Source organism: Cyclopterus lumpus, chromosome 24 (assembly GCF_009769545.1).
Source record: "Cyclopterus lumpus isolate fCycLum1 chromosome 24, fCycLum1.pri, whole genome shotgun sequence".
NCBI lineage: Eukaryota > Metazoa > Chordata > Actinopteri > Perciformes > Cyclopteridae > Cyclopterus > Cyclopterus lumpus.
In genome coordinates this window covers 15,575,336-15,598,368 of record NC_046989.1, presented here as the reverse complement: position 1 = coordinate 15,598,368, position 23,033 = coordinate 15,575,336, and the positions used below count along the sequence as shown (strand labels likewise).

The 23,033-nt window shown below is 38.5% G+C and overlaps 1 protein-coding gene across 1 annotated transcript; it reads right to left on the bottom strand.

Moving 5' to 3' along the window:
- Positions 1 to 1,996: 1,996 nt before the first annotated feature.
- clu (clusterin) lies at positions 1,997 to 11,627 on the bottom strand. Its single transcript, XM_034528406.1, has 10 exons — positions 11,580 to 11,627; positions 8,529 to 8,693; positions 7,147 to 7,295; positions 6,480 to 6,650; positions 5,824 to 5,994; positions 5,287 to 5,488; positions 5,034 to 5,174; positions 4,198 to 4,424; positions 3,338 to 3,513; positions 1,997 to 2,724 (listed from the first exon to the last, which is right to left on the bottom strand). Exons 2-10 carry the CDS (start codon positions 8,641 to 8,643, stop codon positions 2,712 to 2,714), a joined length of 1,365 nt encoding a protein of 454 aa, XP_034384297.1. The 5' UTR covers positions 8,644 to 8,693; positions 11,580 to 11,627; the 3' UTR covers positions 1,997 to 2,711.
- Between the last annotated feature and the right edge of the window lie 11,406 nt (positions 11,628 to 23,033).

Here is a 23,033-nt window from a genome sequence, read left to right as displayed (position 1 = left end):
TATTACTTTATTTATTAGGGGACATGTTTCGCTACAGCATCATTTATAAGCAATAAAATATAAAAACTGAAAATTCACCTTATATACAAAAATAGAATAGAATAATAAGAAAAATGCACAATATATACACGAAATAGAATAGAATAATAATATTTTTTTTTTCTCTTGTGATGCTGTTTTTATAGATAGAAAGAATGAAACAAACTCATTTGGGCCACTTTTTCTTGGCAGTGTGACACAATTCTGATGATGATTTGAGTATTTCCCCCCCAGATGAGGCTCTGCAGAGACAGGAGAAGATCTGGCAGCAGGAAGTCGAGGAGTCTCTCTCCTTCTGCCGTTCACTTTCTCATCCCTCCAGACCGAAACATATCGACTTCTTGCGCATCACTGCACCTGAAGATGACATAATTGATACGCCGACATCCACGCCTATCCCACAGGAGTTACGGGTAAGTAGTTCTGAAGACTTTATCTGTGTTATGCTGTCTACGACTGGGAGTTCAAAGTATTACCACAACCTAGAAGATTGCGTTTTTTTCATCTGACCATATGACACTTAAAGTAACTGTTGTCGTGTTTTTTCTTTAACGTGTAACTTTTTACTACAGCTAAAAGCACTTAATATACTAGTTGCATGTGTGGCGATGGAAAAGTTATAATAAAGAAAAAAATGTTTGCATCTTGTTGTTGTAGCTCTGGACTCAGATGCACTTTTGCTTCTGGTGTTTTCTGTTTAATTTGAATGAAAATACAACGGTTTTGTAACACTGAGAAAATAATTAAAATAAAAAATAGAAATATTCCATCATCATTAACCGACATATTCCCAGTATAGTGGAGTCTGGTCTGCCCTGTGGATTCAGGCTAAAGAAAAGCCTCATGCAGTGTGTGTGTGACAAAGAGTTCCTTGTTGTTACATAACAGAAGGGATTTAATGCGACCTTGTATAAGCAATTGCATCTGTATTCAAATAAAATGGCAGTTTACTGGGGTTTAAAGCTCTTAAGCTCCGACCCGCTCGGCCGAGAACGCGGGGACGCCGGTCGTACGTTTTACCGTCGATATCCTATCCTTGTCGATATAAAATATTTTCCTAAAAATGCCAGTCGATCAAAAATGTAAAAAAATGTAATGGAAAAGAAAAAAAAATTATTTGAAAAAAAATGTAAATATAAAAAAAAAATGTAATAAAATTTTTTTTTTGTAGATCCTTTTTTTTTTTAATATCAATTTTTTTTTGGGGGATAAAAATTAAAATAATTTTTTTGATAATGAATTTTTTTAATATAACATTTTTTTTTTTAATATAAAAATGAATTTTTTTGATAACAATGAATTTTTTAAATATAAAAATGATTTTTTTTGATAACAATGAATTTTTTTAATATAAAAATGATTTTTTTTAATATAAAAATACATTTTTATATAAAAGAAAATCATTTTTATATAAAAAAAAATCATTGTTATCAAAAAAAATCATTTTTATATTAAAAAAAAAACATTTTTATATTAAAAAAATTCATTGTTATCAAAAAAAAATATTATCAAAAAAAAACATTTTTATATTAAAAAAAATCATTTTGAAAAAAAATCAAATGATCTTTTTTGATAATGATTTTTTTTGATAACAATGAATTTTTTTAATAAAAAATTAATTTTAATATTATTTTTTTATTTTTTTTATCATCTTTTTTTTTATATACAGTGAGTTCACATTTTATTAAAAAAATGTGGTTGCTTAATGGAGCTTCTCTCTGCTATGTTTAACGCTACATGGCTGCCGTACTCGGTGCACGTTAGTGCACGTGAACGTGCTCTTATTTCCTCAATTAGCACCTTGAGGGCTCCCTCAAGCTCCACGGACACCATTCTCCCACATAATGTGGTTCCACACACAAAAAAATCTTTGATTGACAAAAGGTGTTAATGATTCATAAATGCATAAATCAACATTGAGGAAAAATACTGTCAATAGAAACACAAAGACACTGAATAGGTTGAGCAGGTTTTATTAATCTCTATTCTTTCACGATAGACTCTTGTACAGAGGGGCTCAAAGCAATCCTGAACATAATCAACTCTTATTCCCCAACTTTAAATCTCTCCACCAGCAAACCAACCAACTCCGATCACAGCTACATAGAGACCTACACAAGGGGAGATCAGGTCTTTGTAGTCACTGAAACGGCTGAAATCCACTTGCTCTAAACTTTAGTTTTCTACAAATCTTTGCAACAAACCAAATGTTTGTTCTATTGTGGCAAAATAAATATCAGTTTTTATTCTTCATGCGATAGAAAGGCTGAATGCAGAGAAAAAAGGCCTTTCAGATTTGATAAACACACCTTTTGAATTTGAACAGAAATGCTAGCAGAACTTATTTAAGTACTATGGCCCCTTTTTGCAAAGCCAGCTCACATGTTTGAAGGCCTTTATGATGAAGGTACTATAGACATGAGTAGGCCTGCTATCTACCTCTACTGAACATCTTCTCTTACAGCGGGACAAAGAGCTCTAATGTGACGATATACATCTTCCACGTTAAACTGAGTTGTTTGCAAAAGCAGGACTTGAAGAGCGTTTCCAACAGAACCAGTGTTGCCTTCAGGTTTGATTTCTTCTCACGTCTGTTTATCGTCGGGTGTCGCTCGTGTGTGTCGATGAGTCCAGAACATTAACTTGTCAGCGAGACAGCGCGGGTTGAGACTTTATTTGACCACACTGGAAAAAAAAACGAAGAGAAGGAGATTAGAGATCGTCTGTGATTCTTTTATATCCTGTCGCCCTTAGAAAGTTGATTTCCAGTCCGTCTCCCCACAAACGGAAGGTTTTGGGACAGCAGACGACCAAAGAGCCCTAAATGGACAAGAACCTAATATATCTTCAAACTGTTGCTGTTGTTCAGCATTACAGTTGAATTTGGACCTTTAAACCATAGTTAAAAATGTAAAAACTCAAAGTCCAGTTATTGTCTACGATGATCTGAGGAAGACCACAAGATGGGGGAAGGTCCTGAAGTGAGCGATTTGGACAACTGAAATTTCGGATTTAAAAATAAAATAAAGTAATAATAAGTTTACTGAAAGGCAATTTAAGTAGGATTTGTAGGTTGCGTTACTAAATAACGACATTACAGCAACTCTGCCCTGTTACTTCGGTCCATTGCCATTACTGATATCTAGAACATGAGGAATTCTCGCAGCTCTGAAGCTCCATTGTCGGTGAACTTGAGGACATTGTGGCAGTTTAATATGGAGAAACATACGAATGCTTGGAGGAAAAAGTCGTAGACCTTTTGTAAAACACACGCTGGTCAGCTGTGCTCGACACTCACATGCTGGTTTCCTTGTAGCGGTCCAGAGCCTCCTGGGCCACCACCTCGGAGAACTTGGGGTCGGTCCAGGGGATGTCGCTGTGCACGCTGAAGATCAAGGGTGGAGAGTCGAAGAGCTGCACGGACACATTTGTTTCTCCAGGCAGAGTTTCCCTCTCAGTGTTTGTGCTGTTAACCTGCAGCACAGGGACGGTTATCATCTGTTAGTGGCACTGCACATCTTAACAGCCTCAGCAGACGTGCATTCCCAATACTGATGTACTTGAAAACTGTTCGCATGCAGATACGGTGGCTTTTACTGCTCCCAGTTGCATTGTTGCTGTCACAAAATCAAATGTGTACATCATTTATAGTATTAAATCCAACTTGCGAGGTGGTCGTCTAGCCAACAGTATGTATGGATTTATTGAAAACAAAATGAAATGTGTACATCATTTATATAGTATTCAATTTTACTTGCAAGGTGGTCGTCAAGCCAAAAGTATGTATGGATTTATTGTCTTTCAAAATCAAACAATTGCTGCAAAGAAAACAAGCACGCCACAAAATGACACACACTTTAAAACCATTAAAATAACCAAAACAAATCATAAATACAGTGTCCTAAGTTCATCACGGGAGATTTTTTTGTTGTTGTACATAGGATAGTCTTCATGATCTCATCATATTTTTCTTATTCCTCACTCTGCTGACCCTCCAAAAAGGATATTTCTTGATCCATTTTCTCAAAACCAGCTTGTTATGAATTTGTATTCTTCTCTGATTTAGGAAAGCTCCATCAGTGCTTAAGTAAAAAAAAAAAAGCCGTCACACGTGATGATGACACATCGATTGTTCTCGACCAAAAGGCTTCTTCGTACCATGTGAACCCGGAAGACGTCGTCCTTGGTGCTGGTGCTGTTCGCCAGAGACGACACCCAGCCGAACTCCCTGTTGAGCTGATCCAGGGTCGAGGAGGTGTTGAACATCTGCTCCTTGAACGTCTTCAGGAGGCGGCTGTACTGCTGAGTGAAGCGCTCGGCCATGGCCAACGCCTCCTCCAGCTCCTCCTTCAGAGGACCCTCCAGAGGTCTCATCCCGGAGCAGTCTGTGAAGGAGACATCATCATGGAGTAAAGGAAGACAAAAATCCCTTTACTTTACTACACTGGCATTAATTAGAAGAGGACACATTTGTTTCATAGCATGTTTAAAAAAAAAAAAAATATTGATCCCAGATTATATCACGTCTGACCAAAGACTTTCCCTGGGGTGTATTTAAAGCGATATTTTCATAACGAAAGTGGCCCAAAAAGTTATTGTAGGTTAAATATTTTTACAAAACCATTTGAAGCCCTTCCTGTTTCCAAAAGGATCATAAATCCGGAAAATGTGTTGCTCTAATAAAAGCATCTCTGTAATATCATTCATATCTCCACACCACCGGTTTCCTGCAGGAGGAGCCGGACCTCACCGCACCCTTTGGATGGGTATTATAAGTTGTTTTAATACATCTTACACTCCTCATTCAATCATCGAGGATGTCGTTCATATTTTATCCTAATTCAACACATATGTCCTCGGTATTGCTCATTATTTGTTTTGATTTGCAGCCCAATATGTTATACACCGTGTATCAACGTTCATGTACGGCACTAATATTGATCACAGAACACAGAAGAAAGAATTAAAAACACGTCATCAGAGTGTTGTGATACCGATATGCTGGATCTCTTTGCATTTCTGACACTCTTCGCGGAACTTGAGGCAGCCGGCTGAGTTGCGGCGAATCTCTCTGCAGGTCATCCTGCCGTTGGCAAAAGGTTTGGTGATGACCACGTCCTCGTTCACGCTGCCGTCTGCGACCACGTACAAACACACGCCGTTGTTAGACAATTAAAACCACCTTCCAACCCTACGAAAGCGTTCCGAATATGTAAACGGGGCATCAGAAGATGTCAGAAGCTGTACCTTCATCGGGAGCTGTGTCTGGGTGGACGTCCACCATGGAGCCCATAGAGCTGAACAGGTTCCTGCCCATGTCCATCATGGGGGAGAACAAGTCCTGGAAGCCGTGGAGCGGATCGTGGAAGAGAGAGCGAACGCTTCGCCTCGGTGCCAGGAAATTGGGAAAAAAGAACACTGGAGGGTTGTAGTGCACATGATCGGCCACCTGAGACACACAAACAACAACAACAACAACAACAACACAGAAGCCTGTTAACTTCTTTGTTCTGCAGTTAGTGTGCTGTTGCATCCATATCTCTTTTGTTGATGCATGATTTGAGACCAATAATCAGGATTCATCAGAATGAGCTGTAAGCACAAAATGATGATAATTTGTGTCGATTTAAACGTGTGTTTTAGAGATTTCAAAGCTGGTATTATCAGATGTGTAATTCCTAGTTGGTTTGTCTGTTCTCGGCTACTGCCAATATATTATGCTAAATCCTACATATGCATCTGTGCCCAGTGTCTACATCCATGGGCCTATCAAGCAAACAGTACCTTCATACTCTCTGAGAACATGTTGTCCACAACATCGGTCATCTCGGTGAATTTGTCTTGCAGGTTCTTGAACTCTTTGCGTTGACGCTGCCCCTCCTGCTCCAGGACGTCTATGTTCTCCCCGTTGATCCAGATGGAGAAGGGAGACATTGTGTTCAGCACCTGCTCCAGCTGCAGGTCAAAGGAGAATATTTAGATTTTAAATATCATCTTATTTTGATAAGGAGAGTGAAGAAGCAAGAGGAAGTGGATGGGAAAGAGTGTTGCACTAGAGAGTGATTGGGTTTAATCTTTTTTTGTTTTTCTGATGCTGGTACTAATCTTTGTGGTGGTATATTTAGTTGAGCCATGTAATAATATTAAATTGGACGATTTACATGTCCCTGACATTCCAAAGTATTTACTATTGCTCGACAAGAAAAGTGGCTGGAATTATTATTTGAATCCAAAGATCTTACTCATAGGCAACATGTGTGTGCACACGTTGTGCATTATGGTCACTTTAGTTTAAAGGGTTCTATAAAGACCACAGCAGTATTGATTAATTCCCAAAGCATTATGTAATCAATGAAACTGCACCCTTATAGACGGAGGCAGCTAACATCTGGATTATAATCTAGGATGAGCACATGCACGTGTCCATGCGATGGTCTGACCTGGCGGCCCACCAGTCCAGATCCACTGCTGCATGTTTGGGAGTAGTACTTCACGCAGGTGTTCTTCAGACAGGGCTTACACTCCTCCCACAGAGCCCTCATGGTCTCGTTACAAACCTCCTGCTCCTGCTCCAGCTTGGCCTCCATCTCTTGAGCCATAAGTATTGCTTCCTGTCGGGAAGCGTAAACAAAGAATTCATCAGCTAAGCTCTTATTTTGGTGGGATCTTAAGAACTCATTGCCAATTGTTATCGTTTTATCCGGTGTCAGTTAAAGTGATTGTAATATAATGAAATATATTTAGATTCTGTTTTGTTTGAAGATTGTTTTTAATATATAGTGAAAGAACCTTCTTACTACAGCTGTTAAACTCTATAACACCTCGTTATTTAACCCTTTTTCTTTCTTGCTCTAAGGCATCCAAAAAGTGGTTGATATATAGACGGCAATAATCTTCTTCAATTTTCACTTGATGAAAAGAAAGGTATGACCCTGGGTTCCTGTAATCGCATCATAAGATGTATACAACAACACCATAAACAAGTGGATCATATTTTATCACCTCCTGTATGTATGTATGGAAAAAAAAGCACCGTTAATGTGTTCATTTATTACAAAACTCTGTCTCATTAGCATCAGCGCTGATATCTGACAGGCCTGTTTCTACCTCTTTCTGCTCCTTGGTTTTCTCCAGAACGTCCAAGAACCTCTGGTGGTCCTCTGAGGATTTCTGCATCACGCTCTTCATCTCCTTCACTCCGTTAACAGCGGTTTCAATCTGTTTGCCCAGATACTTTTCTCCCTGGAGTGACAGCTCTGACAAAAGCAAACACAACATATTTACTGCAGGTGACGATTCACCGACTCCTGACTTCCTGCCCTCTACAACCACACTGATTATTTAATGATAACATATGTGTGGGGTGTTTTAGTTGTTCTTTATTTATATGTAATATTATTTAAAATATATAATATAATGTATATAATAAATAAAGAAATATATACACACACAAATATATATATATATATATATATATATATATATATATATATATATATATATACACACATATTATTTCCATTTTTGGGCCTTTTCATATACATATAAATGGTTTAAGAGCACTTTAGGGTATTTTTCTTCAGTTTCATACAATCTGTAATAGTTTTTAAAGGTTTAACAAGTATCTTATGAATGTTTGTGGTGATAGAGGTTAGCCGCCCCTCGCTCTGTGTAGCTTAAGATCATTCCGATAGACAGACTGATATATAATAATACACTCTACACTCTCACTATGGGCCTCACACACAAATGGCTGGGTAAAAAGTAAAAGAACATTCCTGCTATAGTTAAGTGAATTATTGAATCATACTCAAAGGAATATGTTATGTAGTTAAACTCCAGCAAACAACATCATAGGCGTTTACTTGAGAGCTTGCAGGATTGTTCATTCATGCATTTTGGATGTGGCTATTCCAAAGGAAAACACATACTTAATGTAAAACATTGTGAGGTAAACATGTCAGATATAAACACCAGGCCAAACAGTCCAACACAAATGCCATCGTACTTTGCCTGCTGTTTCCTCGACGTAGACTATATTTATCTTCAAGGACACAGTAAATATTGATAGGATACATTAAGACGTCACTAAAGATTTTGTCTGAACAACTAAATGATAAAGTCAGAAAGGTCTGATAAGGTCTGAAAAAAGCACAACATAAACGGTGACAGCTCTGACAGTATGAACAATATTAAAAAGCTGAATCATACAGGAATAGTTGAAGATATTTTCAACATTTAAAAGTTTAAAAGGTGTCTGTAGCCTAAAGTATGCAGAACTGTTGTGCTTTTAAAGAGCACACCAACAATAAACAGTTCTGATCACGGGACCCTCTACTCGTTAATTTGTAATAAATTACAAATTCTTTTCTTAATTAATTTTTTTTTTCTTGTGATATGTAGCAATTCATATACTACTTTAATTCTTCAGGCTTTTAGTTATTAGTTTCTGTTATTTCTGCTGCCGCCACAATATCAGGCTTACTTACGGTTAAGATCTTCTTTTGATGGAGGAAGGATACAGTTAACTGAGGCCAGAAGAAGAGCCACCACAGCCAGAGACTTGGACCCCTTCTTCTTCATCATCATCATCATCATCAACATCCTCTCTGACTCTCACCGGGCCAGCAGGCAATGATGGGATAAAAAAAAACCTGGGGGGAAAAAAACAAAACACGACCGGTCAAAACCGATGCTGGTGTAATGCTCCTCCATCTCCTGTAGGGGGAGACACAAGCTGTAAAGAAAGCAGAGACCTACGCAGTAGAAAATAACGGTCAATAATCAGCAGTTTTCCATCCATACTCAGCACAACATAAAAATAACAGCACTGATCAATACTTATTAATAATTTAGACTCATGCCTGCTGAGCCTGCATCATTTACCTCTTCTCTTGTTTCATGCGCTAAAACAATTTAAAAAGACATACGGACCAAACTGACCTCAGATCAGTGTATCCTGTGACTTTGACCAACTGTGCATTATATAAAGGTAACAGCACGCCATTTCTGTTTACTCATTTTCTCTATGACGTGTGCACACACAAACACACAATTAATTTTGTTAATGTAAAAAAAAAAAAAAAAAAAAAAAATCTATATATCATAGCAGCTTTTAAGTACACGTGGACACAAGTGCATACGTTTGACTATGTAGCGTAAGCTAAGCTATGGTAGGTCCTTGTATTCTCTAAACCAAGAGAGATGTTGACACATATTTGTTTACCATCTGATCTGTGTGCTTATTCTTCTTTCTATATCTTCGTCACACATTTCTTTGTGGTTTGTGTCTCTCGATGGTCCTTTTGTGACTCTTTGTAATCGTTACGCATCTCTCTCTGGTTTTGTGTCACTTTGTGAGTCAATGGACTTTTTGTGGTTTTTTTAAAGATAACTTTGCGTCCCTTTGTGCTCATGTTGTGCCTTTTGCAGTCATTTTGAGTCTCCGTATAGTTGTTTTGCATCACTTTGTAGTTGTTTTGAGTCTCTATACGATCACTTTGTGCCTCCTTCCAGCTGTTTTGCATCTGTATGTAGTCATGTTATGTGTTTTTTTAGGGCCTTTTGAGTCTCCACCTGGTTGGCACGTGTCTCCTTGAGCAACCAGGGGGGCCCCTGACACCTTCGAGTATGTTAGGAAACTTCTGGATCCCTTCAAAATCCTTAAAATTGTGGGTTGAAAAACGTATTTTCTGACCTTTCAGATACATTTCTCGGCAACTATTAAGGTTGTTTATAAAGTAGATTAAGTCTGTGTGTGATAGTGATTTTGCTGATGGTATATATATATATAATCTCTTAGAATTTCTGTGCTTTTATTCTGCAGTGAAAAACAGAAAAAAGGGCTAAACGCCCACCTGGGAGCTAAGAACCCTGTCCCACTTTCTCCTCTTTCGCTGTATGAGCTCATGTGTTTACGAGTTTAACACGTTCAGTGCAGCAAACTGCAGCCGCTTACACAACAAGGTCATTATTCATGTGACAATAAGCCTCTCGCTTTAATCACAGCAGGCCAGCTACTGGAAGGGTTGTAAACAGGGGCAGACTGGGACCAGTGAGACTTTTAATGGAAAACCCCCCAGCATGAGTCAGACTTTGAGGTGCAGCTGGAGGGAAGAAGGAGCAATGGATAAGAAGAAAACAGACAGAGACAGAAAGAGTTAAACAGACAGAGAAAGGTTGACGGGGAGAAAGTTAAACAAATATACAAAAGGAGGGAAAGCATAAATAAATGGCATTGCAGATGTCTAGCTCCATTGTTTGCTGCTTGGCAGCTGCACCTCCCAGTTACACAACTGGACGGATGCCAACCGACCAACCTTGCAGATGTTGCCTCAGGGCCATTTAGAAAGTTCAGCTTCAGGAAGTAAAATACAGTGAAACATCAGACACTTTGTTTGAGTCCATATCTAAAACTAATTCATCCTACATTGCATTACAATACATGTATCACTTTATAGCAATACTATAATCTATTAATATTAAATTGGTATTATTGTGTCTTTATATAACTTGTTAGACTATAATGTGGTATAATTTCTTTACTGTATACAGCGTGAATTTCACAGCATTGTAATATTACTGAAGAGTGTGTTTATATTATATACCACACACGTTTAATATCAACTGAAAGGTTTTGTGGATGAATTGCTTAAAATTGATCCACAAGGTTTTTGAAAAATCTATTTATAATTGATGTAATTCCTAATTGCTGTGACATATGAATTCAAAAAAGTGTTTTACTATATTCTTCTGTAGTAACATTTATACATCTGCTGACAACTGCAGCTGATGCTTGTTTTTCACGATTGATTAATTCTCTCTTTCTGTCTCAAAGCTACACAGACGAAGTTGGAACAATGATCTAATCTGGATCATTTGAGCTCCATTTGCCACAAATGGGACTGTCACGTGTGACCTCATTTTATGAGTTTGGAGATGTCTGCACCCAAAGGATTCACGTGTCATGTGGTTACAGAGGAATTAGGGTCAGTTTTAATGTTACACATTTTCCATTTTTAGAACTGTTAATATTGCAAATAGCTTTTCTACAGTATACATTTGGAGGACTAATATTATAACTGACCCTATTCCTGTACTCGACAACACTCATCAGTAGCTGTATCAAATAGCTAGTTAATATTCATATTTTAAAGTTAGTATTGCTGCTGGGTGCGCCTAGCCTAAAGTGTATTGAAGTGAACCAACCATATGATGTCATCTACCCTAATCCAGTTGTTTTGATCCAAAGATGAAGGTCACAACCATGAATGAGTAAGCAACACAAAACAACATCAGCCATGAAGTCTGCACGAAGAAAAACAACTGCCAGAATTAAAATAGAAATAATAAAAAAAACAAGCACATTATACATTCGAATTAAAGTTAAATAATGTAGACATTTCATGAGCTGAAACTGTAAAATGCGTTGCACTCTATTCTCATTGATCACAGCACGAGAATACAGCTCGAATATAAATATTTCCCTCTGAGCATCACCGAGCTGCAGACTCAAAACAATAAAAAGCCCTCTGACTCACCTCTGTTGGTTTCCTGGGACTCTGAACCGTCTGAAGCTGACCCAGTCTCTCTGCTGCTCGTTTTTATACCAGCGGATAACGGGGACGGTGCAGACACGTGACTCACGCAGCCCGCCGCGGCCACCGTCAAGCTACAGCAAAAATAAAAGCCAAGTTCCTGTATAACCTTTCAAAATAAATTGCTTTCGTGAACGTTTATTTTTGGGATACAGACAGGTGAACATGCAGTTTGTAAAGGACCAAACCCACATCGGATACTTTTTTTTTGTATTCGTTTTTTTAGAAATACTAATACCACACAGTAAAAATACTCCGATACTAATAAAAGTACTGCACTGAAATTGTTGCTTAAGTAGGCTAACAATAGGTGTTGTAGCTTAAGTAGTGTATCAGGAAATTTGTTTGTGTATTAATCTAAAAGCAGGATTTTACATTTAATTTGTAGTTAACTATAATTTGTAGTTTAACTATTGAACTATTTGTATGCAAGTAAATACATATTTTAATCTGCTTAATTCTTTTCTTCTACCAATCGATATATATGTTTTGTTGTTTTTAAGAAATAGTGTTGAATGTCATCACAATAACCAGAGCCTTACATTACAGCAATAATATGCACCCAGTGATTGGAAAAGGGTGTGTGTCACTCTCAGTCAGTCAGTCTATTATACATCTTTTAGTACCATATTTATCAGGAGAGACATGAAAGAAACCCTTACTTTAGTGTTCCATGTCCAATAAAGGTTTATTTAGGGTGAAAGTGAGAAGATAAGAAACATTGTTTAGTCTGGAAAGTGTGGTTCAGGTGTGGTGATGGGCACATAGCAGGATAGAGATGGGTTCCCATAACAAACCACTGATTTTTGGTTTGAAGTTTGAAATGTGTATAACTTTATATATGTATGACATGTCTGCTGTTGGTGCCCTCGATGGACTGGCGGCCTGTCCAGGGTGTCCCCTGCCTTCGCCCTATGTCAGCTGGGATAGGCTCCAGCGCCCCGCGACCCTAATGAGGATAAGCGGTATTGAAAATGGATGGATGGATGTCTGCTGTTGGTCTGGAGCCTCTCGAAAACCATGGAACATACTGTACAAATGCTGAACACTGTATTTAATAATACATGTAGTAAGTATAAATACTCATTTTTAAGGTTTTGCTTAACCCTTTGCTTAACCCTCCTGTTATGTCAAATTGATCCGTTTCGAAGTTTGAAAATCTAAGACAAATATTTTTAAGTACTTAAAAAAAAAAAAAAAAAAAAAATATATATATATATATATATATATATATATATATATATATATATATGTGTGTATGTATATCTCCACAAGGAAATTTGAAGAAAGGAACCAAGTCTGCTGTCTTGTTCTTTGCTGCTTGCAGCTGAAGCACGTCCACATAAAATACCACAATGTTTTACAAAAGAATTACGTTTTAATTGTTATATTCAAAGTCTGCATGTCTTTTTTATTTTTAGCTTTTTTGTCCCTCAGTGCAAAAGCCGAATTTGACACTAGGTGGCAGGAGCTCCATTCTTATTCAGTAAAGTCTTCTTCCTATAGATCGCTGTATTCAAAGTGTTGGATATGTATTTTCCTTCCCAGTACTTATGAAGATGAACTTGAAAGAATAAAGTCCAATTAGGGATATAAATCAATGCTGTCTGACAATTTAATTCTGTTAACAACATTTCAGTGTTGTCCATTCGCCAAATTCGAGTCACTTTGAGCCTGTTGACGGCCTCCCACTGCGTCTAAATAAATCAACAATAGCCAACAGAACATCTGTGTTAAGATAATGAGGATGAAGAGAATACCAGATTTATCGATAAAATGCCCTCTCTGCTCTGTCCAATATGGCCCCCACATGTGAAATTGCAGCCAGCCATGACACAGCATCCCTCATTTAACAGCGGCTCGGCAGTTGTCATTACAGCAGCTTTATTTGATTGCACCTATTAAACTAAGTTTCTATCCATTAAAAAACCTTGCAGGACAATGGAAATACTCAAATCAGTGACACAAGCCGGAAACCGTTTTGAATTTGTTTTATCACTTTGTGTTATTCATTTGTTTTTCCTTTTTTGGACCTCGCCATCTCTTTTTGTGGAGACTTGTTTGCTTCACAACAAACTCCGGATGGAGCTTCATCAAACCAAGATGGCTGTGGTTGCAAAATAGAGCTATTTTCAGGCTTTTCTTCTTTCTATTGTCAGGCAGCAGTGCAGGAGATGGGATTGTTGGAGGATCTTGCTTTGTTTATCTGATAAACAGCTCTGGACAAATAATACACAATTTTCCATCAGATTTAGATGATGACTTAAGCCTCCTATGTGTCTTCCTTATCAACAATTATTATGTTGGTATTGTCACTTTGTTCTGGTGTTAGAACGTTGACTATTAGAGCTAGATCAGGTCACTGCACATCTTAATCATGTTAGCGCTTCAATGAATGTGTCGAGGTTGCATGTGTACTTGCTCGGCCCATAATGTGTTTCTGAGCTTCTTTTTTTAAATACATCTTTTGTGCACCAGTATGAAGAAATACATGACGTAAGTGTAAAGGGGATCTCTGATGCTGTTTTTACTCCTGAATACAGCAGAATGAGAGATATTGTTCTGTTTTATTCCACACATTCTTCCTCCTTATCAAAACATGGTGAACGCAACTCATTACTTTCTAACTGCACACCTCCAGATTTCTTTAATTAACTTTAGACCTAACCTACATTTAAAGCAGGTATGAGGGATTTTCACATATACATGAACTTCTGTTAAATTGAAGCCTTAGCTTCACACACTATGTTCAATGAGCCTTTACCTGTCTCCATCGAGGTCAAGGGAAAGTAGTCAGGAAAAGACGTTAGAATGTACATTAAAAACATTTTCTTTTTTTTAATAATTCGTTGCCAGATGAAGCAAGTTCACCTGCCGGCATTCGTCATAAGCATGCATCATAAGCATGCATCATAAGCATGCATCATAAGCATGCATCATAAGCATGCCTCAACAGTGGTTGTTTAATGACTCTCACTGCTGGAGGGCAGGAGATAAAAGTTACACACTGCAGGTTTAATTTGTCAAACTTAACACAGCACTAAAGTCCAACTTCACACTATCCTTCTATCCAAGTCTTGAAATCTCTTCAAGTCTCCAGCTCCGGCTCAAGTACTACTACTGAAGTGAGAAAAGGGCAACCAGCCATCGGCTACCACTTCCTTTGTTTCTGCAGTTACCAGTAACTTACACGAGTTAGGCCACCAGTGCACATGTGGAGTTCAAACTGGCTGGCCCCGAAGTTTGTGTTGGACTGTGTGGACAGTTTACTAGCCGCAGATCCAGTGTGACTAAACTAATTATCTGTTACGTGACCCTTTGCATACTTGAGTTTTGCTCCACTTTGTCTCTGTGTGTGTGTGTGTGTGTGTGTGTGTGGGCATAATGTGCCAAACTGCTCTAGTGTTTAATTGGCCATCTAATGATTTGAAACTATGACGCTCTGCAGCCAATCCTCAGGCAGTGGCATGAATTATAACAATTCCACACACACTCTACTGGCTTCTAACACAAAACATAATTATCAACAGGCTTAATTGGTCCATTGGTGGCACTGAACTGGAAAGCCACAAATGAGCTTCAAACATTTGGACGATTCTGGTATCAATTTAGGGTAAATCGTGTTTCTCCGTTTGAATGTGCATGAGCCGAATGATTAAGAAAGTTTTCTGATCAAAGGCCAGTGGCTTTGTGATAAAGTCCAGCGGACACATGTTGGCCATTAAATGACCTCATGTGATCCTCATTTTTACAAACTGTAACATCCAAAGCCCATAAATAACTTGTAAAGGAGAAGATGGGAGAGAGGAGGATGTAGCTTCAAAGTCATTCAGGAGTGTAGAAGTAATCATCAAAAGGGCATTATTCACTCAGATTACGGTTGAGTTGTAATGCAGAAAGATTTGGCAGCACTGCAATGCTGTGATAGGATCTTCTGAAGATCTTATGCAGTAATAATTATGAGCAATGTCCTTTTGGGCCTGGAAAGTGTTTCTCTAAATTGTTTTTCTTTATCCGTTGACCACCTACACTACCGCTTTTATCCACAGGGACCGCCAAAAATCAACACAAAATTAAAATTCCTAGTAGCTTTAAGTACATTTGATGCAAATACTTTGATAACTGTACTGCAATAAAAATTTGAACGCAGGAATTAATCTAGTATTTCTACGAAGCAGTGTTGCTACTTGAGTACATCTCCTGAGCACTTCTACCACCACTGCTCAAGTCTCTGAAACTACACAGCAGTGGCATTCTGTTCACCTTTCGTGGATTAGTATAATAACCCAGTAGAATATACACACATCTTCATATTTATGTGTGTCATAGTGAGTGCAGGAGAGGAAATAAAGGAGCTGAAACTCCACAAAGCCAGGCAGCCACTGGATGTGCCTCGTCAGCCGGACGGCCGGATGTGTGTGTTGGTGAGAATATTACACCTGCCGTTTAGTCTCACACACTGGTAGTCGAGGTTACCAGGATCAAACTGAGAAGACGGCGAGCTGGTGCCAGACAGGGATTATAGCTTTGACGTGTGTGAGATTAAGTGTGTGTTCACAGAAACTATTTTCCTGTCTTGCAGGCCAAGGCCATAGATATTCAAGGTGCTCACACCACAATGTTCAAACATTTGTTACCAATTAGCCTCGGCCACAAAACTGACTTTCAACAAAACACATGGACCCTCCCTCCTTCAACTCTCTGCCCTTTTTTTTTTATTTTTTACACCCTGTCCCTTTTCCAGTCCCTCCCTCATTTTCCAGTTTCTTTGTTCCCCTCCCATCTCTTTCTCCCTCTCGCTCTTTCTTTCAAACCTTCTTGTTTTTTTTTGTTTTTTTCATCCCCTCTCGCTCCATTTCCTCCCTCCCTCTCAAAAGTTGCACATGGTTTCTGTCCGAGGAGGTTTAGTTTCTTCAAGCTCTGGATGGGAGAGGGATGATGCCAGAAAGCTGCAGGCTAACACACATGTTCAAAACTCAAGAGGTGCTTTGTCCTTCAGCACTGATAGACTTGCAAGAATATTCGAAATAATATAGAAATCAGACCATTTTTTTTTAGGTTGCACAGGTGCATTTGCATTTTGCCCACATGGAATAACATCCAATCCGGCTGAAACCTGAAGTCTTTGCTTTTTGTTCACCGATTTTTAATATGTGGAAGTAAGACATTTTGGGACTTTTGGGGCTTGCATCTGTCTTTGCAAAACTGGAAAATGTTTCACGGATGAGTTTGCTGGCACCTCAACGCTACCTTGCTGACTACCTTTGTTGTTCCTGGACACTTGCTTTGTGGTGAAAGAGTGAAGAGTACTGTCATATTGCCGCTGTCAAGTTGAACATCAGCAAACTAGACCACCACTTGTTTGTAAAGGATTCTTGAGTGAAGAATCATGAAAGGTAAAGTAATTTCTCTGACTTCTTCAGTATTATGTTGATTCTGAGCACCTAAAAATGATATCTTCCTACCCTCTGGTCGTGCAAAAACAAAATTCACCTGGGTGCATTTTCCACCGGTAGAAATACTTCAAAATAGAGACAGGAACAGTATCCGTCATTGTGGCATTCAGGCAGGCACCTGCACAGAGAACCAGCGACCACATATGCTTCTCATCTGCTGTGAATCTTGGCAGTGTGGATCCTGAGAAAGTGCCGGTTTGTTGTTCTTGGATGTGAGACTATGATCAGTCAGCTTTAAATCTCTATGCATGTGCACCGTTTCATAAGACATAAAATGTAGATTGACTTAATATCCCCCTTTTAAAAGATGGTGAATGAAAACATAACATCTGAATTTGAGCTTTCTCCTAACATGGCATGAAAGGAGAGCTGCCACTGGCTTTGAAGGGGGCCGGGGCTCATACATGTTTCCCAGACATATATAGTATGAGAAGTGGAAAGCGGACCGAGATGGGAGGTTACAGTGGGAAGGGAGCAGGAATAAATCGCCTGAGGTAGCAGGTTGGAAATAGGTTAAGATGTGTTGACATATTCATTACCAACTGCAAATTGGCATCTATGATGGCTTAATTCCTGTATTTATTATTGTTGTTAACTTCTCTCTTTAACCAACTTGATGCCTTTTTCCTTCGATTTTATGTTTTGATGGTGTTTCTCTTTAGGGCTGTTTCAATAGACTACTCACTCAACCTAAACAGCAATTATCCAATCATAGCTTAGCAACTGTAACTACAATCCAGCAACCCACGGCAACGTTACCACCGGATTAATGTTTAGTCATCATCCTAACAGCCTCTTGCGATGTTGAATCATGTAGCAAGTTCATATTTAGTTTTCTTTTACAGGGTTCTCATTTTAAAATATGTCAGCTTGAAATATTGAAATGTCTGAAGACTAAGTTTTCCCTCACTCAAGCTTTATAGCAAAGCTACAGCCGATGAAGTCTGCTAGCAACATTTGTCACTTCAGCCGGACAATCTGACGTTTAAAATGCGAAATTGCTTTTGGTTTTCTCTGCTGGAAGAAAAACAAATTACAGCCACCTAGTGAGAAGGATGCTGTATGTATACGTAGGCTCTGCAGTGTGGTTTTGAGAACAACAAGTTATAAAACATATTTAGGTGCAGGTTATTACTTTAGTTGTCAGTGTTTGATAATTAAGTTGCTTCATATTAGTTCTTGGGTTTTAGGACTGTCTTTCTGAAAGCTGGACGTGTGCGTTAGGATTTTATTTCACACGACCAATTACAGGAAATCAAGGAAAGCTTGTAAGTAAAAAATAGAAATAAACCAAATCAAACTTAAAATGTAGTCAGAACATTGTGTCTCTACTCCTGTTGAGTATTGAGTCGAGATGTTGCATTGAATTGCGAGTCGATACAGAAAGTTAACTCCCAAGAACATATACTCAGAGGAGGTCTGCTAATGTGGTTTTCGGCTCTACCCGACCTGATCTAAATATGCTGCCTCATACATTCCTAACAGGGCTGGAGGGGAGGTGGTCAGAGGAGCTGAGGCAGGTGTATGGCTGGCAAAGGAGAAGGAAAGAGTGAGGGGAAGGGAGAAGAAAAAGGGAGGTACAGACAGAGACACCTTTGCTGTGCCAGCGTTACACATTTACAGTCAAAGATTTTTAGATTTGGATTAATTAAATGATTGGGTCGGTAGGTATTCATTAATCCACGGCTAACTGTGGGTAAAGTCTGTCCAAGATTTCTTCCTAACTACTATTTTCATAGTAGTGAATCAGGTAACAACTATGTAAACAGGAAGTTACAGTCGTAATACATTTTTAACAATTTGTTGACCCATTACCTCATCAATCGGAACAGGTAATATATTAACAAGCTAGTTAACGCTAATGTTGGTTTCGTTAGCTAACGGTTACACCTGGCAGTTAGTTTGTTGAAGTTTTTAGTGACAATCAATGACAACTAACTTACTACTAGTTTGTCGTAGATGTACAGATGTGCAAATATCCTCTTTAGTAAACACTGATGATATAATAGGCTAAATATGACAGGTGTCGAAATACTTTTAACCAGAGATTATAATTTACTTTTGGAAAGCTTTTCTTATTCTTATCATTATTCTGTGTCTCTGGAACATTCCTATAAGTGGGTGAGCATGTGAAGTTTGAGGGCAAGTCAACGTAAATACTGAGAGGCCTGCAAACAAAGTATGAGGGAATATTGCACACACCCTTTGGCCTCAAACCCCTGTAAACGTACCCAGGCTGTCCAAATTGGTTTGAGTTCTGAGAAAATATGATAAGTTAATGGGATTGTGACTCTGAAAATCTCCCAGTTCACTGCCTAACCACAATAAAAGAACATGTTCTTGTCATAACTTGTCTATAACTTCAGCTTCGCCGTCTACAGAAACACATACCAGGCGTTTATAGTTTTGTGAGGAGACCACACATTCCAGTCAGAGGGCACCTACATGGCTTGGAAGTCGACAGAGGCTCGGAGAGGGACTCATTTGGCTTCATGAGTTGTGGTCAAGATCTCCACTCTGATCTGGATCAGGGCCCATCTCGGGACTCCTGGTTTCACTTAAAGCTATTTGATGAGGGTCTTGAGGGGAATCTTCTAGTCAAAATAACTTCAATTAATTAATGAAAGACAGGAACTTGGGACAGCACAACATGTTTGATCTATGCATCTTTACATGGAGAGAGTATTTCCATGTTAAATTGTATTATTCAGTGATATCAGATTACAGGACATTCAAGGCATGTTACTCCTGGCATACGTTTCGTCCAGAAGGGTAATGAAGGGAGGGACCGGGTGGGAAAAGGGTTTTAAAAGTCCAAAAAGCCCCTAAGAGGAACGACCACAAACATGAAGTGGTGCTGAGAGTTAGCTGACTCAGGCCTGACTGGCACTGAGTTCACAAACACCAATTGTCCATTGGTGAAAGAGGATGGGAGGCAAGCCTGTCTCCTACAAAATGATGTCTCCAAGAGGGTGAAAAAAACACATCCGGATATTTTTATTTTTACTCATTAATCTTCTAGTCCTACTTTCACTTGCCCACATTCACATGTACATGTGTCCTTATTGAACTGATTAGAAACAATCAGAAATGTATAGAAACGCTCTGTAAAGTAACCTGTAACATGTCTGTCTCATATCCTGTGTGTGCTGATTTAACTTGCTGCTGGCCTTGATATTTTCATAGGTGTGGTGGCTGGTCCACTGTACACCATCTGAACCAGCAATATATAGTGCAGTATATTGACTGGAACCAGTGCAAGCTCCTACCTGAACAGTTAAGAAGACAATGTTGCTTTGAAAGCCATTTTTGAGAGGACATTGCGATTGTGAGATCCTGAGATTTGATCATAACATAGTCAACGTCGCCGAAATTTGGTGTTAGATCAACACATTGCTCTATTCAATTTAAATCACTGGGAGCTATTATTAAATGCTGTGGATCTTTTGGGAAAGAGATCAACATATGGGTGTAATGTTAGGGTTTCCGCATACATACTGTACTTACGGTCATCAAGTGTATTTCATCAAATACAACATTTAATAGTATTGTAGTATGTATGTGGCTGGCAGCAGTATTTTTTTTTTTTATATCCAGTAACCCTCTCCAGTAATTAGTCATAAAAAGTATTATTGGCAGAATTTAGAAATATGGTCTTTCCAACCTTGTTGGACTCATGTTGAATGATCCACTGTTCATCACTACATCCTTTGGAAACAAACGCTCTTGGAAATGTTTAGTTGTGTTACATTTTGTTTAATACATTTTACATTTCAAGCCCTTCAAATAGTATATTTACTTCTTGTCAAAGCACAAAGGCACACTTGCTGCAGTGTGTATATAAACCGCAACCAAATGTTTCCATCCTCAGTCTGCCTCACGGTCTGGATAAACAGTCAAGAAAACATGTCTGCTTTGGACTTTTCGGCAGAACACCTAACTGCAGATAATCCATAGGTTGGTTCCATATTATAATATCAGCAATAGAAGCTGTAATAATGTCACAGATGTTGTCTATTTTCATGGTCAATTTTTCGATTACAATTGTTCGTATTATTAAATCCTAAATTTGAACATATATTTATAATTTTGTCAGTGCCTCATTGTATTTCAGTAATAGTCAAAGCTCTGAAGAGGTCAAATTAAACAGTAATTTAAATGAATAGAGGATGGATTCAAAATACTAAAAAGTACACATATTTTTGTGAGGCAGAAATGTGTTAACTTTAAGCACTGTCACAACCTCGCAGCAGTTAATTCAAACCTCAGGGTTATTTCTTCCTAAATGCAGATTGTTTAGAAAAAGGAGAGCACACACACATACAAACCAGTTGGACGGAGACCTTGCTGCGATGGTGGTTTTGAACGATCTGATCCCACTCAGGAGCGCAAAGTGCCTTATTTTTTAAACATGTCATGAAAGGTTTACGCAGATGCTCTCGGTTTGTTTAATCTGTAAGTAAATGCAGCAGCAAAATGTCTGACCAATGAAGTTATTGATGAAGTACAACTCATTTTACACTTTAAAGCATTAGCAAATGTGAAAAAAAAGTGTGAATCTGACAAAGAAAGCGAGTTGCCGCTGATTAAGACTGAACCAAACAGTTTTCAGTAGTTTCCCAGTGTTTTGCCTCACTATAAGTGTGACTTGTAGGGGCCGTGTTGTGCTGCTGTCAGATCAGCTCAGTTCTGCTCTGTGAGTGTTGGACAGGTTTACTTCCTCACTAACGAGACAGACATGAGGGGTTTTTCCACAGAGAGAATGAGGAAAACATGAGGAATAAGAAAAAGTTAGGGAGGGCGGTGAAGCAGGAGAAACGAGGAGCAGGCAGATATTTGAGGGTGGATACTGATGGTGATATTTTGGAATGTTAACTTCCAATAGCAAATCATGTGCTGACATTTAAACAATTGAATCTGACCATTGTTATGCCACAGAAGTCCAAAAAACGAGAGGAATTCAGTTTTACCCTTAGAAATGTATTTAAATCAGTGTAAGAAAGTCTCTGAAATTAGATTTAGAACATATGGGACACAAAAAAATCAGAAACCCTAGAATTATGATGGTATGTTATGATGGTACCTTTTCTCCTACTGCCTTTAAAATGAAGCTGTGAGTTTACATTAAACGTACTTTGTTGGCCAGTTAGGGTCAGCAGAACAACACAACATTTGCACAGTTTCACCTTATAAATTTGATGAACATGTAAGCAAACAGTTGCATATTTACACATCCAGGACACAGACATAATCATTCATGTTGTTTTTCAAGTCCAACATAACCTCTTCTTTTAGCTCTGTGTTGGTCTTCACCAACTCCTGAGAAACACATTTGGCTCTCTAGCCACCGATTGACTCTTTGCTAAGTCCCTCTGCTGCTACTCAAATCAATGAAGCCCACACTGTCACTAACTGTGGAAATAATATCTAATTATTGAGAGAAAAAAAAATGTAGAAAGTGTTGCCTGGGAGAAGCAGACAGAAGGGTCTACAATATGTGTTTGAAGGATTTAAGATGTCAAACTAATTCAGCAGTGAAATCAGGTAAACCATAAACAGATAGGAGCTAACGCCTACAGATCACAGGTGAACCACCACATCACCTGGTGATCCAGACAGGAGACAATGACATTAAGGAACAACCCTGTTCTTGTGAAGTGTGGTGGCTCTGTAACCTGTTTTGTCATTCAGTTTGGAGGCTGTGCCTTTCTTTGTATATAAAAGATGGATGAAAACATGTCTTTTATACTTGACAAACAGATATCCACTACGTGACACATTAGTTATTCTACTTTATTGTGACTTGAATCTTTTTGGAGGTAATATGGAGTAATATTTGCAGGTTTAATACTTTGCAATCATAGCATGACCTCATTAGAAAGTAAAGGACAGAAAGATGTAATTGAATAACTGGCTCCATGTAGATGTTGCCTCTGCATTC